At 55.4% G+C, this 15,646-nt stretch overlaps 4 protein-coding genes across 4 annotated transcripts; 2 read left to right on the forward strand and 2 right to left on the reverse strand.

Annotated features, from left to right (window-relative positions):
- Positions 1 to 60: 60 nt before the first annotated feature.
- On the reverse strand, positions 61 to 686 carry UV8b_02960 (uncharacterized protein; the record flags this gene model as incomplete). Its single annotated transcript, XM_043140458.1, has 5 exons — positions 61 to 210; positions 280 to 349; positions 473 to 485; positions 553 to 586; positions 675 to 686. The coding sequence occupies 5 exons, from the start codon at positions 684 to 686 to the stop codon at positions 61 to 63; spliced, it is 279 nt and encodes a 92-aa protein (XP_042996392.1).
- A 985-nt stretch (positions 687 to 1,671) lies between these two features.
- On the reverse strand, positions 1,672 to 4,209 carry UV8b_02961 (uncharacterized protein; the record flags this gene model as incomplete). The annotated part of the gene is made up of 5 exons (XM_043140459.1): positions 1,672 to 1,846; positions 1,942 to 3,144; positions 3,619 to 3,722; positions 3,799 to 4,014; positions 4,138 to 4,209. 5 exons carry the CDS (start codon positions 4,207 to 4,209, stop codon positions 1,672 to 1,674), a joined length of 1,770 nt encoding a protein of 589 aa, XP_042996393.1.
- A 2,163-nt stretch (positions 4,210 to 6,372) lies between these two features.
- On the forward strand, positions 6,373 to 10,617 carry UV8b_02962 (uncharacterized protein; the record flags this gene model as incomplete). The annotated part of the gene is made up of 4 exons (XM_043140460.1): positions 6,373 to 7,022; positions 7,132 to 8,957; positions 9,017 to 9,236; positions 9,384 to 10,617. The coding sequence occupies 4 exons, from the start codon at positions 6,373 to 6,375 to the stop codon at positions 10,615 to 10,617; spliced, it is 3,930 nt and encodes a 1,309-aa protein (XP_042996394.1).
- Positions 10,618 to 13,514: 2,897 nt separating this feature from the next.
- Positions 13,515 to 14,027, forward strand: UV8b_02963 (uncharacterized protein; the record flags this gene model as incomplete). The annotated part of the gene is made up of 1 exon (XM_043140461.1): positions 13,515 to 14,027. The coding sequence occupies one exon, from the start codon at positions 13,515 to 13,517 to the stop codon at positions 14,025 to 14,027; it is 513 nt and encodes a 170-aa protein (XP_042996395.1).
- Between the last annotated feature and the right edge of the window lie 1,619 nt (positions 14,028 to 15,646).

The raw sequence follows: 15,646 nt of genomic DNA on the forward strand, positions 1-15,646 counted from the left end.
TCCCCATCAAACATCATATCATACCCAAACCTCGTCTCCCAGCGTGGCCCGTCACCGTCTTCAGCGCCGTATCGAAAACCCGGTCTCGCCCTCGGCGGCATCCCGCTCCTCCCTGGTGAGCCGCACCACCACCGCGTGTCGAGGCCCCTCGTCCACACACCCCAGGAACTGGCCCAGCGCCTCCTCGTCCCCCTGCGCTTCTCCTTCAACCTGCCGCACGCACATGAGCCACAAATTCGCATGCAAGCCCCCCGTCTTTGCGCCGCCAGCCACGCGTACCTTGTTGTCCGGCGTGTTTCTGCACCAGCCCGTGATGCCGAGCTCCTCTGCCTTCTTCCTCGTGAAGTACCTATATATTTGTGGTTTTATTTTTATTTATTTAGTTTTGTTTTATTTATTTTTTTTAGTCTTTTTCCGCCGGGGTCAACCGGGCGCGGCTCGCGGGGGGGGGGGACAAAAAGTCAAGGTTTACCTGAATCCGACGCCTTGCTGGGAGTCAGTCGAGGTTGTGGCAAGGCCGGTGAGGTGAGGCGGCGGGGGCAGCCACGTTACCTTGCACGGTGCCGCCGTGCGCAACAAAGTATACCTGGGGGGGGGGGAAAGGGGAGAGATTAGCATCCGAGTTTTTATCGGGAAGGGGGTGGAAAGGTTCGCTCGGGCGGGCTGTGTGTTACTCGTCGGGCCATGAGCGCTGCGGCAGTTAGGGAGCGATGCGGCGAAGAAGGTTGACGGGATGGAAGCGGATGAAACTTGCTTGTTGGCTGGCGTCGTGTAAGTTTGCTGGAGGGGAAGGGTTACGCGAGTGGGGCAGCGGCATCTCTGGAAAATGGCAAATGGCAAATGGCAAATGGCAAATGGCACGGCTTCGACTTTGCTGCTACCAGACGATTCCTGCAGCGAAGCAAAGGCGTCAATGCTTCTGGCAGGCGGTCGACTTCCCCAATCCCCAATCCCCTCGCCTCGACAAGATGCTTGCTCCCCGAGCGGAGAACAGGGGGGTTCAGAACAAGAAAACGCCGACGGGAATCTCGACTTAACAACCACCCGGACGACTTTGGCTCCTCGGCATGGGCGTCATCACTTGCCGCCTTCTTCCTTCCAGGCCATCATCAAATGCGTCGCTACAGTCATTCCACGTCCAGGCCAAAAAAAAAAAAAAAAAAAAAAAGGCACACGACAGCAGCAGCCCATTTTTATTCCATCGGCTATCAAGCAACGACCCGACCCGTCTGTTGATGGCACTTGCTCCTGCCTCTTGTTGCCGTCGGGCCAGCCAGCAACTCCTCACTTTGTCCTCATGAAACCCTCAACCCGACGAGCACGTTTTCTCTCCCCTTTGACACTCTGCCCAGCATCACCAGCGCACTCCGACTTGGGTGTGACCATCAACTTCTGCCACCTGCAATCAAGTACGAATTCCAAATTTCTGCTCGTCAAAATCATCTCCCCCCAAGCTCGAGATAGATTGGCAACGTTCAAAGTCGCAGTTTTCGTATCCAGATGTTTGGTGATCCGGTGGCTTATAGTACAATTTCAAAATAGCAATCCATGTACACCTTGGAAAAGACAACAAAAAAAAAAGGAAAAAAAAAAAAAAAAAAAAAAAGAGGAGAGGCGCCTTGCGTTGTCTCTATCATGCCGGCGCCTACGAGCTAGGTGTCTCGTCGCTTATTAATTAAAGTCTGCGGGCCCTTGAGCGGCTGCCATGGGCTCACTGTGAGCTTTGTAGAATGCTAGCGGCCTCGACTCGGCTTTCCGTCTGCTGACAGCATCCAGATCGTCTTTGATCGCGAGGTTCTCCTTTGCCCCTGTAGCCGACTTGTCCACAGCCGATATTGACGCAGGCCTAAGCGATGCTGTTAGTTGCCTACCCATTGGACTTTTTCTCAAAATATGGTTGGGAAAGAAAAAAAAAAGAAAGGAAAAAAATGGCCACTTTACCCAAACATTTCGCCATCCACTTCCAAGTAGATCTTCATGGCTTCTTTGCCGCCTCGTTGCACCAAGTAGTTGAGGTACTCCCGGGCCAGCTCCCGTTTGACTGCGGCAGATAGGCGACTCTTGGTCCGGAAATCGTCAAACACCTTCTTAACGCGCTCGGCAGTTTCCTCTTCTTCTTCGCCGGCTGTGGACTGATCCAACTCAAAGGCAAACCACGTCTCCCAAAAGACTAGGCTGTCCCCGTACCACTGTGAGTTCTTCACAAAGACGGCCCTTGCCTCGTCGGCCGAGCCCTTGACCCTCCACAGTAACTGAGCCCACTCTGCCACGAGGGCGGCTTTGGTGTACAGGTCAACGGTCGGGGCATCGATCTGGTCTCTGTAGACCTGGATTGCAGCCTCGAGGCCATTCTGCCGACGTTGTGCATGCGCCCACGAAACAATGACTTCGGTGCAGTCTTGCAGCTTCGTCAAGATTGATGCGTGGATGTCCAGGGCCACGTCGACCCGCCCACGGCTCTCTTCGAAATAGGCCCACTGCATGCGGATGCCTGGTCTGCTGATGGGGACGAAAATGGAAGCCCGGATGTAAATGTTTCGCACTTCCTCGTCCTTGCCCTCTTGTGCAGCCATCCAACGGGCATATCGAAACCAAAAATCCTCGTAAAAGGCGCACGTGACCAAGCAGCGCTCGTATAACGACACTGCTCTGCCAAAGTCTCCCTCTGCTTCTTCGAAATCGAGGTATTTTCGCCAGTTATTGAGCTGCGAGTGTTCAAGTTCGGTGACGTGAAAGTATGGGCGCTTAATCTCCGACTCGTACGTCCACCGCTTGGAAACCTCCTGTTGCGTGCAAGTAAAGATTTCGTAGTACATGGCATCGATCTTGGTGCGCACATCTCGCTCTATTTCCAGCTCAGATCGCGCCCCTCCGCCCGAGCTAGCAGACTCCGCTTCTACTTCTGCTTGGAATCGGCCGAGGACATCAGCAGGCACGACCTCGTTCAGGGGTTGAGTATGCGAGAGGGTTCGGAAACGCTCGTAGTATCGAGCGTACTGGTGCAAAGGGATCCGAATGACCCGGGCATGGATGGCATAAATACGATCTTGCGCCTCCTGCCTCTCCTCGTATTCGATATACTTGTCCCAGAAAGGGTGGGCCAAGAAGTCGAGACCGACAAAGTTTGCTCCGCGTTCGAAAAGGCTATCCCTACATGTTAGATTTCCATAGGTTCCTATTCAAAGCATTCATGGGATAGGCAATGGGGGAGAGGAGAATTAATACACAGGGGCTATGACCACGAAAGCAACTAGCAATTTCAAATAAAGAAAAGAAGAGAAAAAAAGAAGAAGAGAGGAAGAGAGAGGACGAGAGAGAGAGAGAGAGAGAGAGAGAGAGAGACTCTATGTTGAGGTCATCGATGGGGGGAGATGCGGCTTGTAGCGATATAGAGGGAAGCTTTGGGTGAGAAGCAGGGCATCAACAAAGCCTGTCGCATAGTGTGAGAGAATACCCCAATTCAATAGGTCCGCTGAAGGCATATCTCACCAGCACGTGCGTCAACGGCGGCGACGAGGAAGATTCTGCTGGATAAGTGGCGCGAGATTCCTCGCGTCTTCAAAGGGGTGCTGCATCGATGGCTTCTTGAGGGGAAGGCATCCATCATGCAATACTTACTCTCGAACGATCTGAGGGTCATGGGTGGTATCCATCTTGAAGGAGCAGTAGTCGGTCCACAGATCGACAGAGTTGGTTATGCTTGCGCATCCACGCTCGTACACCTAACGTTGGACAGGAATCAGCAGCTCGTCCCGGTCTTGTTGGTTTGCACTGCCTCGTTGCCCGCCATCCTCTTACCATCTCGGCTGATTCTGGGCCAGCAATATTGAACTCCATGTCGGCGTACTTCTTCCAGTAGCCGAACAGGAGGGGGAACTTGTGGAGAAACCGATCGTAGGCATCGCGAAAGGTGGCCAGCGCCTGGGGGCTGGAATTACGATTTAATCCCCCGTCCAAGGTCTCGGCGAACTTGATGTAGTTTTCCCAGCTCTCAAAGGAGTCGGGATCAGCTTCCTGGTTGGGCCGAATCACCACCATTAGCCAAGCTGGATATTTTTTTCCCATCCTCAATATTGAACCTTTTTTTCTTGCTTATGACGACTGGCAGACGTGAGGTCGCATGCTTCTTCGACTTACCACCTCGGCCTGATACTTCCGCACCGTAGCATATTCCTCCTCGGAGCCACCGAAGGAAGCAAAATCACTCATGGTTGCAGGTTCCGCGTCGCTACCGGCCGCAAGAACGGATGTGAGGCGAAGCGAAAGGCGTGGCGAGAGTTTTGATAATAGCAGCACGAGTTGGGATATCGAGAAAGATGTTTGCGCGTTGCGTGCGGAAAGAAATGCTCAAAAGAGTCGAGAGCACCGAAGCCAGCCTAGAAACCAAAAGTTAGCCTGCTGGCTGGGGCCACTGAGTGCTTGCCGGCCCGTGGATCTCACGCCGTCGGAAGAAATCCTCGGGCTACTTGTCCAGCATGTAGCGAAGATGGTGAGAAGAAAGGCATATGGCCGCGGAAAGCCCCAAAGGGGTAACAAGGCTCAAAGGTACCCCTTTGCCCTGAGACCTGGCCGCTAAAGGTGGCACTTGCTCAGGCAGCGGTGATGACTAAGCGGGCCCACGACGCTCCTGGGGATTTTCACTTGGTGCTGCCAAGCGGGAAAAAAATCTTTTTTTCTTTCTTTCTTTCTTTTTTCTTCGGGTGAAAATTTTCCTTCCTCGCAACATCTGCATACCAACGCATCATGTGTTTGAAATGCGCACGATTTAGCCACACACGCACTAGCGATTCAGCACAATCAGTTTGTTTCCTCTTTGCGTGTGATGAGGGTCAAGCAAGATAATGCTACCTGTGGCCCTTAACCCGCCGAACGAGTCGAACTCGCAATTGCACGTCTCTTTCGGTGGCGACCCTACGCAAGGCTACAGGAAGCATCAGGCAGCATGCTACGATATGAAGCAAAGTCCACCAGCTTCTAGTCTATGGAGAGTTTTTTTTTGTGGTGTAGCACGCACAGTTTAGCCACCTATGACACCCACAGCAGGCATCCTAGTACTAAGCAAGGTGATTAGCCAAGGATGGTCTGGAGTCGCAAGACTCTTGACCCTTGGGAGACGCAAATACCAGCTTCATGACGTTTCAGATGTATGAAACTAGATCTGGCCTCGCGAAACACCAGGTACACACTACTGGAGTAGGGCTACCGATATCTGTCACACACCTTTTTGCCACCACCAAACCGTGCATTGGAGATGATGCCCATTTATCCGTTTTACATAGGAAACGGGAGGAGCTGTGGGAAGCCTTTTCAACACGGGCAATTTCACTTAGGGCAAGCTGGTGGTGCTACGCAACCCATAAGGGTATCCAGCCGGCCAGATCCTCCCTCTCACGAGCTAATGATGATGACAAAATACAAATCATATGATAGGAAGAGACTGAACGCTCCTGAAAAGCGAGCATGATCTCAATTTCGAATCTGAAGCTCGGCAGAGATAAGCTTATGCTTTCTACCCTGACGTGTATTGCATTTCTTTGATGAACCAGAGTCTCTTAGGTCATGGCCATACACTCAATGTTGGAAAAGCCTTGGGCTGGTAGATGACGCCAATACTTGGCATCAATCATCAAGTTGATAGAATGGAACGCTCATGCAGTACACATGGTGCATGGGGGGAAGTGAATGCAAGTGCAGTCATGGTACGACTCGGTTGTCTGCTCGTTTTTTTGGGGTTCTGGGGTCATCCGACCAGACGTGAAAAGATTGATGTAAAGGCACATGTCGTCCGTCGGGCATCATGCCAGCAGCAGGCCCATTGACAAAAGACTTGCCAATAAACACTCCAGCCAGTACGTACGTAAATAATAAGCATGTCCTCGAGCTAATTGCGCGTCTGTTCGGCTGCGAATGATTCGACTTTTCAACCCAACGACGATTACTACTAATGGCCAGCATGAGCATGAGCATGAGCATGAGCGTGAGCATGAGCGTGAGTGGGCTAGGCTGGGCAGGGCTGGGTCGAGTTTGCCGCTCAAGCTGCTTCTTGATTGGTTGGAATTAAACCATCATTTCTCGCTGCTACATATGTATGTACGTACCAAAGCAGACGTCATTTTCCCCTTGACCAACCAGCCGGGTGCGGCCAAAGCAAACCATTCGTTCCTTAAAGTCCGAAACCATTACGTTGCTGAAGCTTTCTACTCTGCCCCAACATCGTCAAGCAAGTATTACTCGGCTTCTGCTTCATCCCGCCAATACGCCAATATCGCGTAATATGGACAAGTTGCAAACGTAACCCTCTCCCGAAAGTCTCCCCACCTCCCTCCCCCCCCTCCGACATCCCCGACCGACGCCAATGCTCGTTTCTGCGCCATGGACAACCCACAAAGCTCGTGGGCTGCACAGGCTCCCGCCCCGGACAAGTCCAGCGAGCTCTACATAAGAGACCATCCGCACCGATCCATCGCAATAGTCTCGTCGTCGCACGCCCTGATTCTTCGGTACAGCTCGGTCGCGAGCAGCGAAACACCTCATAATGGCTCGGTAACCTCGCTGCACTCGCTAAAGTCTCGTGGAGGCACCGAGCTGCAGACGGCCAAGTGCATGGTGGAGTTTGCTGCCATCTCGAGCCAGCTGAGCAAGCATTATCGTCCCTTGACCTCGACACCGGTGTATGGCACTTTGGGGCTGATATCCGTCAACGGCCAAGTCTTTCTCTCCATCATCACTCGAGCCTTCAGGGCTGCCACCGTCCGACCAGGTGAAACCGTGGAAAGGATATCAGCGGTGGAGTTTTACTGCCTTAGCAGTGCAGATTATGACGACGTTGTACCTCTGGACACAGCCGAGCCCGATTTCTCAGACGCCCTGTCGACGTACAGCACTCAGTCGGGGTATGGGCAAAGTCTAGGTCGCCGAGACGTTGCCATTGAACACCCATGCCATGAGCTGCGAAAGCTGCTCAGCAATGGGTCTTTTTACTACAGCACTGACTTTGACTTGACGAATAGACTGCAAGACAGGTCGGGCTCTCTCCCCACCCGCAAGTGCTGCGATTTCGATTTCCAAAAAAAAAAAAAAAAAAAAAAAAAAAAAAAAAAAAAAAAAATGGCAACTAACACACTCGCCTAGATATATCAACTCCAACTCCTTCGACATTGACAACTTTGATGACAACTATCTGTGGAATTCGTTCATGATCCGTCCCTTGCTTGAGTTTCGGTCCCGTCTCATGCCGCAAGAAAGGGAAGCTCTTGACTTTTCTCGCATTTTAACATCCGCAACAAGAGGCTTCTGCAAAACAATGGTCATACCTCAAAGCGCGTCTCCCATTCGGGAACCCAAGAATGGAATGCCGTCGTATCTCAGTCTCATTTCTCGTCTCTCTTGCCGTCGCGCGGGTACCCGATTCAACTCCCGAGGCATCGACGATGATGGACACGTGGCCAACTTTGTGGAAACGGAAACAATATTCAGCAGCCCAGGAGGCACGCTGTTCTCCTATGTGCAAGTCCGCGGCTCTGTGCCTGTGTTTTGGGAACAAGCTGCAGACCTCCTACCTGGGCGTCAAAAGATCACCGTCACCAGATCACCCGAGGGAACTCAGCCTGCCTTCAATAAGCACATCGAAGATCTAGAACAAGTGTATGGAGCGGTCCACATTATCAACTTGCTGAGCGACACAAAGCCTGCAGAGGTTGAGCTGAGCACACTGTATCGCAACGCCATCGGCCACTGTCCCTACAGCCAGTCCAAAAGCGGCGATGCGGAGCATGCTTTACTGAGAGATACTCACTACGATTTCCACGCCGAGACCAAAGGACCGGCCGGGTACGAGGCAGCCAAGGATATTCGTCGACACATAGCAAACTCCACCGACGGCTTCGAGTATTTTCTTGCCGAGGAATCAGACGACCCAGCCGAAAAGGCCATTGACACCTATCGCAAACGGATGGTGGTGGTTTTGCAGCAAGATGGCGTGTTCCGCACCAACTGCTTGGACTGCTTGGACCGAACCAATCTCATCCAAACGCTCATCTCCCAGATGGCCGTGGAAACGTTTCTTGTCGCTCACAAAAGCGACTACGCGGCGTCCGATTTCTGGATGCGGCACTCCAGCCTTTGGGCTGACAATGGCGACTCCTTGTCAAAGATATATGCTGGAACCGGAGCTCTCAAATCGTCCTTTACCCGCCACGGCAAAATGTCTCTGGCTGGTGCCATGGCAGACGTGCGTAAATCCGTGCAGCGCATCTACCACAACAACTTCATCGACCCTTCACGGCAGGTGACGATTGACATGCTCCTCGGCCGGCTGATCGGGCAGGCTACGGTGCTCTTGTTCGACCCCATCAGTGACTACGTCTCAGCGGAGCTGGCTAAGCGAAGCGATGAGTTTACCAGGTCGGAATGCACCACCATATGGACCGGCACCTTTAACCTCAATGGTCGTACAGACGGAATCGACCACGACCTGTCACCTTGGCTCTTCGGTCCCGGCAGCGGCGTGGAGCAACCTGACATTTACGTCGTTGCCTTCCAGGAGATTGTGGAACTGAGCCCTCAGCAAATCATGAACAGCGATCCTTCCAGGAAGCACGTGTGGGAGGAAGCCGTGAAACGGACGTTGAACCACAGGCAGGCCACCCTGGGCGGAGACAGATATGTGCTCCTGAGGAGTGGGCAGCTGGTTGGAACTGCTCTGTGCATCTTCGTCAAGAAGGCCCGGTTAAAGCTGATCAAGAACGTTGAAGGAAGCGTGAAAAAGACTGGTCTCTCGGGAATGGCTGGGAACAAGGGCGCGGTGGCTATACGGTTTGACTACGCCAACGCGCACATCTGCTTCGTGACGGCGCATTTGGCGGCGGGATTTTCCAATTACGACGAAAGGAACAGGGACTACGCCACGATTCATCACGGCCTACGCTTTCAACGGAACAGAGGGATCGAAGACCACGGTAAGAAACTAGGCATGCTCTATACCTGACGGCTCCAAAAACTGACTGCCGTTTTGCAGATGCCATCATCTGGCTGGGGGACTTTAACTATCGCATCGGTTTGGGGCTGGAGAAGGCAAGAGCTTTGGTCAAGGCAAGAGATCTGGCAACGTTGTACGAAAACGACCAACTCAACCTCCAGATGGTTGCTGGCCTAGCCTTTCCGTTTTGCTCGGAAGCTCGAATCAACTTTATGCCAACGTACAAGTTTGACGTGGGATCAGACAACTATGACAGCTCGTAAGTAGGGATCCACCAGCCTGCGCGTGTGTGTGTGAGAGAGAGAGAGAGAGAGAGTGTGTGTGTGTGTTTGTGTGTTTGTGCGCAATTTCTTCCCCATTCTCAATGAACCCGTATTGCAGGTTGGCTGAAAGATACTCGCACTAGTGAAAAGGCGCGAATCCCCGCCTGGACAGATCGCATCTTGAGAAAAGGATCAAACCTGAAACAGCTCTCGTACGACTCAGCCCCGCTCAGATTTTCCGATCACCGCCCCGTGTACGCGACTTTCGAGTGCAGGGTCAACATCGTTGACGAGGAAAAGCGCGAAAACATCAGCAAGGAGCTGTATCAGCGGCGCAAAGCGGATGTGGGAGATTTGACCGCGCATCTCGCAGAGGGCGAGGAGTCGGAAGACGAAGAGCTGATTGAATATGACGCGATTGAACCAAGCCTGCCGCCAGCCAGCTCTGATCGGCAAAAGTGGTGGCTGCATAACCGACAGCCAGCCCGAGCGCAGGTTGCAGTGCCTACCGGACGAGACGGCCTGCCGATGGCGTTGAATCCGCAGCGCCCTTCGAACCCATTCGGACCAAGTGAAGAGCCCGACTGGGTATCGGTGCCGAGATGCTCTCCAGGCCTCTCTAGTTTATCCAGCTCGCCTTACGAAAAGTTATCGCCTCCAAAGGCGCTCGTCGTCGGACACGGGCAGGGAACAGGGCCAAGGAAACAGCTGCCGCCGCCGCCGCCGCATGATCCGTCCAATCTGCCGGCACAGGCTGGACAACTGAAGCTGAGCCACGGGCAGAGCCGAAATGGCCAGCCTGATGTCGGCAAGACCTCCTCATTCCCAGCAGCAAGAACATCACCACCGCCACTTCCTCCGCCAAGACGACAACAAACAGCAGGTTCGAGGCCAAACGCAACGGAAGCAGAATCGGCGTCAGCAGCATTTCCCCGCGAGGTCGACCTGCCCAGGAGGCAGACACTACCACCACGGTCAACCAGCCCGCGGGAAGCCTTGGGATCAACTCCAGCCAGGCAGCTGCCAGTGCCGCAAGTTTCACGGCGACCTGTCGGCAAAAGCGGCAAACCTCCCCCGCCGGTGGGCAAGAAACCAGCCTATCTTGCGACGAGTTTGCCGGCATTGCAGACAATCAATGGCGGCTCTGGGGCGGGCAGCTCTGCTCGCAGTCAAGAAGACTCGTCCACGTCGGCGCCTCCGCTGCCCGCGCGTTCGGCGTCTGGGGTGTCTCGAGCGAATTTCCAGGCACCGCTGGGGACGAAGGCTGTTGGCATTGCGCAGCAGCAGCAGCAGCAACAGCAGCAACAGCAGCAACAAGCGTCATCTTGCTTGGGACGCTCGTCGGGACGCTCATCAGTTGGCGGTGGCGGGTACTAATAAGCGGAGCCAGAATCTACAGGGCATTGCGGACGACCACCACCACACCATCACCACCACACCATCACCATCACATCACGGTGGTCCAGTCAGCGCCGAACCGCATCGGCCAGTTGCTGTGGTGCGGCAGTAGACGCAGTGGCCACAAACAACAGGGTTCGAGCATGTGCAACCCAGGCCCGCCATGGCATTGCGGTCCCGTGAACCTGTGGGGGACTCGCTGGGTGACGGCGGTGAAGCCAAGCCGCCCTTTGCGCTCTGCAGATCCGTCCCAACGGGGGGGGACATAAGCCAGATAGTAACTCTGGGCGGGGGACCAAGGGGTCGGTTACAGCGCGTACAGATAACATGACCAGACGAGGCAGTGCTACCTGGGAACTGGAAGACGTGGTGTTTCTCCGGCTGCCCAGTGTGGGGGGTCAGTTGGAGGCACAGCAGCAAGCCTGTGCTGCTTGTGTTGCTGCTGTGTAATTGTCTGTAATCCCAGACGGGGAGGAGTGTCGTACAGGAGAATGTACGAGGCTCGGGACGAGTTGGGCGATGGAACGAACCGGTTGGTCAAGACGCTCTTGCAGGGATACTGCCACTCCGAACTGCTTCTCCGTACTCACCCGTCGTTTGAACGATGTGAGGCAAGGCCAGATTTGATGTTTTGATGTTTCTTGCAAAGCAATGATGCACGATGCACAATGCACAATGCACGATGCACAATCCACAATCCAACATCCAACGCAGTCTTGGTTGCTTGATAGCGTGACACGCACGTCCCCCTCTCTCTCTCTCTCTCTGTGCCTTTGTCTCCCCGCAAGCCCGCCCTGGCTCGCGCTCTGCACCAGACACGTCGATCTGTAGCTCGACCGCTCGACCCTCTCTCATCGGACACTTGCGCCCACTCCGCGGATGAAACGGGCTGGGCACGTAGATTTCCGAGATGCGCGAGGCGGGCGCGCCGGGCGGCCCTCGATAACAAGGGCTGGCGCTAACGTTGTCTCTCTTCCAGATCTGGGCGCTCATTGGCGCGATGCGGGGAACTGCGAGCTCCCCTCCCCGCTGGGCCAATGTAAACGTTCTGAGTCCTGAGGGCTCCACTTGAATGGAAACCCTGCGGAACGGAGCCCAGGAATCGCTGCAAGCTCGGGGTAGAAAGGGGGTTGCATCACGAGCGGGCTTGAAAGAGCAAGTCTGATGAAGCTGGGACTTTGAGCAGGATAGGGTACGGCGAGGTTAGGAGGGGTGAGGTGAGGGATGACGTCGGAAATCTGCAATCGTGGCGTGGGAGGCCAAGTACCGAGGTACTTGTGCTTTGGCAGGAGGCGAGGCAGCGTTTAGAGGCACCTTACGGAGTACTCCGTGCATGTTTAGGTCTGGTCTGGCACCTTGAACGGGTGCACGTTGTCCACGGGATAAGGGTTCTGGCTTAGGCTGGTTCTGGTGGGGTGGGTCGGGGGGGCCTGCCTCGCACTCGGCACCAGGAGTGGCGGAGAAACCCGCCGCAAACAGCCGCACGTAGCCCCGTGACCGTGTGAGCGCCCTGGCGCGACGATCCCAAACGCAACGCTCGATAGGATATATAAAAGGGAGCAGGGAAAAAAAAAAAAAAAAAAAAAAAAAAAAAAAAAAAAAAAAAAAAAAAAAAAAAAAAGAATCGCCAGACTCTGCGAGTGTCGGCCCGCGATGCCGTCTCGCAAGCCGCAAGTCGCAGGTCGCAAGTCGCAAGTCGCAGCACGCAACCGTCTGCAGCTGCCGGCCCTGCCCTCCCAGTCCTTTGTGCAACCTGGCTCGGGCTGTCTGCCACCTGGTGGTGGGCTCGGCTTCTCCACCCACGGTGACCCCACCCAAGGTGACCCCACCCACACACGGCCCACCCAATCTCGTCGGCCCACCCCAGCCACTTTCCTGATCTCACCTCACTCAACTGCCGTGATCGTGATGGGGTTCACGTTCATCCAAGGCAAACCTGCATCATGTTGCACGTACGTCCCGACTCCGTACTACCCGAGCCGTCTCCCCCCTCCCCCCCCGGTCTGTGCTTTGCCTGCCTGGCCCTTGATGACCGACCCCTTTTCGCCTTGCAGCCCGTTGCTTCCCCAGCCCGTACCGGGTACGCCGAACGCCGCGCCCATTAGCCAGCCATTCGCCAAAACGTCGTGGCCGCCTTCGCCTTCGCCCTCGCCCTCGCCTTCGCGCTTCCCTTCCCTCCGCATGCTGCCACAGCCCAGCCCGCCCGCCATGACGGTTTAAAACCCCCGGCGACGCCCCCCCCCCCCCCCCCGCCCGCCTCCGAGGAAGGAAGTGTCTTGAAAGGCCTTGAACCCTTCTCCATGTGGTGATATTGGCGAGCAGTTCTTCGGTGCCGTCACCCGCGCCCGCAGACCAGGGTTCTCACCACCGTCGAAAAAAGAGAACGTCGCTTTGACCCCCGGGCGAATCGACCCGGCCACCCGGTCCGTCGTTATCGATTAGGCTCCGAGGCGGACGGTTCGAGATTCTCGCTCTCCTGCTCCGTCCGTAACAGCGCATGGTCTCTGGAAACCAAGAATACCGACCGACCAACCAAGCAGACGATATCCCATTATCCAGCATCAACTCATCATAAACCAGCGCCGTCTAGTCTCCGGAAAGTTCAAAAACAAGGAAAAAAGAAAAGCAAAAAAGACACCCACCGGTGGGTCGGTCCCACTGTGCCCGCCGAGCATTCCCGTCCTCGTTCGTTCCCCGTACAACCTCTGTGCCGAGGGCGAGGGCTCTAACGGCCTGCAGAAGAAACCAGGGAGGCGAAGCCAGCCTCGACGTGGCCGCTCCCCTCAAGAAAGATTAATCTGGGTGGAAGGGGGGGAAATAAAAGGGACAAACGTCACACCCAACACCATAAAACCCGGGCCGCATACCCCCAAGCCATGGCCGCTGCGAAGCCCGCCACCATCTCCGCCTCGACCCAGAACCGCATCCTCATCTGGCGCTCCGAAGTGGCATCTGCGCTCGACGACGCCGCATCATCGGCCGCCAGCTCCGCCGGCCTCAACTGCTCCCTCTCCGACACGCAGTCCTCCGCAGGCACCTCGTACCTGCAGTCCCAGGGAGCCGGCGTCGTTGGTCGCGGACGCCGCATCTGGCGTCGCATCGCCCGCCGCCTCTCAGGGGGTCGCTTCGGGGCCATGGGCCACGGCGAAATGGACCGCGAGCCGGCCCTCCGGACGGCCATGTACCGCGCGCCGCCGCCGCCGCCGCCGCCGCCGCCCCCTGTCGATGCAAGGGGAGCAATGGCCGACCACGGCCGAGTCGTAGGCTTGCGGGAGGACAGCAGCAGCGACGACAACGGCGCCCCGGGCAGGGGCTTGAAAGCGTCCCAGGAACGCTTGGAGAGGGCCGCTCGGCTGCTGGACCAACACCACCACGCTTCTCCCGTGTGACACGGACTCGACCTGGCCGCGCTGAGCAGACGATGAATTTGACCAGAAAGAAACTGGGAAGCATCAAAATCCACTCGAGAGATACCTCGGCCATCACCCCCCTCTTGAAACCAAGCAACAGCAAAAAAAACCTTTCTGGCGAGACTCGGCACATCTACTCTGGGCATTACCGCGACGAGAGACGTACGTAATGAAACAAGGGACATTATGACGGGACATTATGACGGGACATTTCAAGTGCACAAGTGCATCTTTGGATAATCACACGGGGCGTTTGCTTGAATACCACGCTGCACTGCACTGCGCTGCGCTGCGCTGCACGCGTTTCCTTTGTATTGGTCGCGCCGCAAGAATCACGGCTTCGCCCGTTGCTCGATAGTTTACGGCTGTAGATCCGCCCAAACCTGATATCAAGCTTCACTGCGTCAACCGCACCGCCCTCGCGAACCCAACATTCACATCCATCCATCCATCCATCCCCCCACACCCTGTAATGCATTCCGTTAATCGCGCCCGTGCTGCCCCATTATGCAGGACGCACGCAACGTCCAGCCAACCCAGGCGGCCCTCCGAGCTGTTCGCCGTCCCGTCATTTACGCAGGCCGGCGGGCTCCTCGATGCGCCCAATCAATGGCTTTGTACAGAAAACACTTGGACATGGCGAGGGAACATATACAATACACCAAGGGGGAATACTCGGCAGCAGGGTTCGATCGATTGCCCGCAGCCCACGCCGCCGGGTTGCGCATCGCAGGAAACCCCCAAAAAAGGAGTCTTGCCTGGTCGCCGGAAAGACCGTCCGCGTCTCTGCACACACTTCACACTTGCCCGAAAAATACCAATGTCCGGCCGTGGAGAAACGGTACGGGATGAATGGGGGTTTCTTTTATTTATTTTATTCTTCTTCTGCATACGCGCGAGGGGGAGGGAAGGGATGGGAAGGGGTTGTGTTGCTACGTGCGCCCTTGTTCCTCTTCTCCCGAGAGAGCACCGAGAAACGACCAACAGCCAGAGCTAAGCATAACAGCATGCAGCTACTAGTAGGACAGCAACGAACGCAAGAAACAGCATTTGCATGATCCGATTCAGTGCAAGAGATGAAATCGGGCAGTCTCAGACAAGAAACGTGGGAATGGGAGAAAAACAACAATCCCGACAAAACAAAAAATAACTCGGTGGTGGAGGGAGCCATCCGCCCGCGGTACAAGAAACCTGGCCATGACAGCTGTTGAAGGAAGGCCTCCCCTTGTCACAAGGGAGAGGTTACCAGCAACACGAGGCCCCCTTTTGATTCAACGCGGGAGAATAGAACAATGATGTACGCAACCAAAAAAAGTCGTGACATGACAGTTTCCATTTCCCTGCCGAACAGCAAAGAGGGCCCACCGTCATCGACCCCTTCCTCCCGTTGTTTGCCGTCAAGATGGGGGGTGGAAAAATACCAAAAAAAAAAAAAGGAGGAAAAACCAACGCATCTTTGCGCACCGGCCCTATACTGCCAGCCTGCCAGCCTGCCTGCCTGCCTGCCCCTGCCCGCCAGCCCGCCCTAAAAAACAACGATCCGGCTGCTCACACCGCAAAAGAGGATAAGTGCGGAAGCGGACCGGCCCAAACATGGC

Source organism: Ustilaginoidea virens, chromosome 2 (assembly GCF_000687475.1).
Source record: "Ustilaginoidea virens chromosome 2, complete sequence".
Classification (NCBI taxonomy): domain Eukaryota; kingdom Fungi; phylum Ascomycota; class Sordariomycetes; order Hypocreales; family Clavicipitaceae; genus Ustilaginoidea; species Ustilaginoidea virens.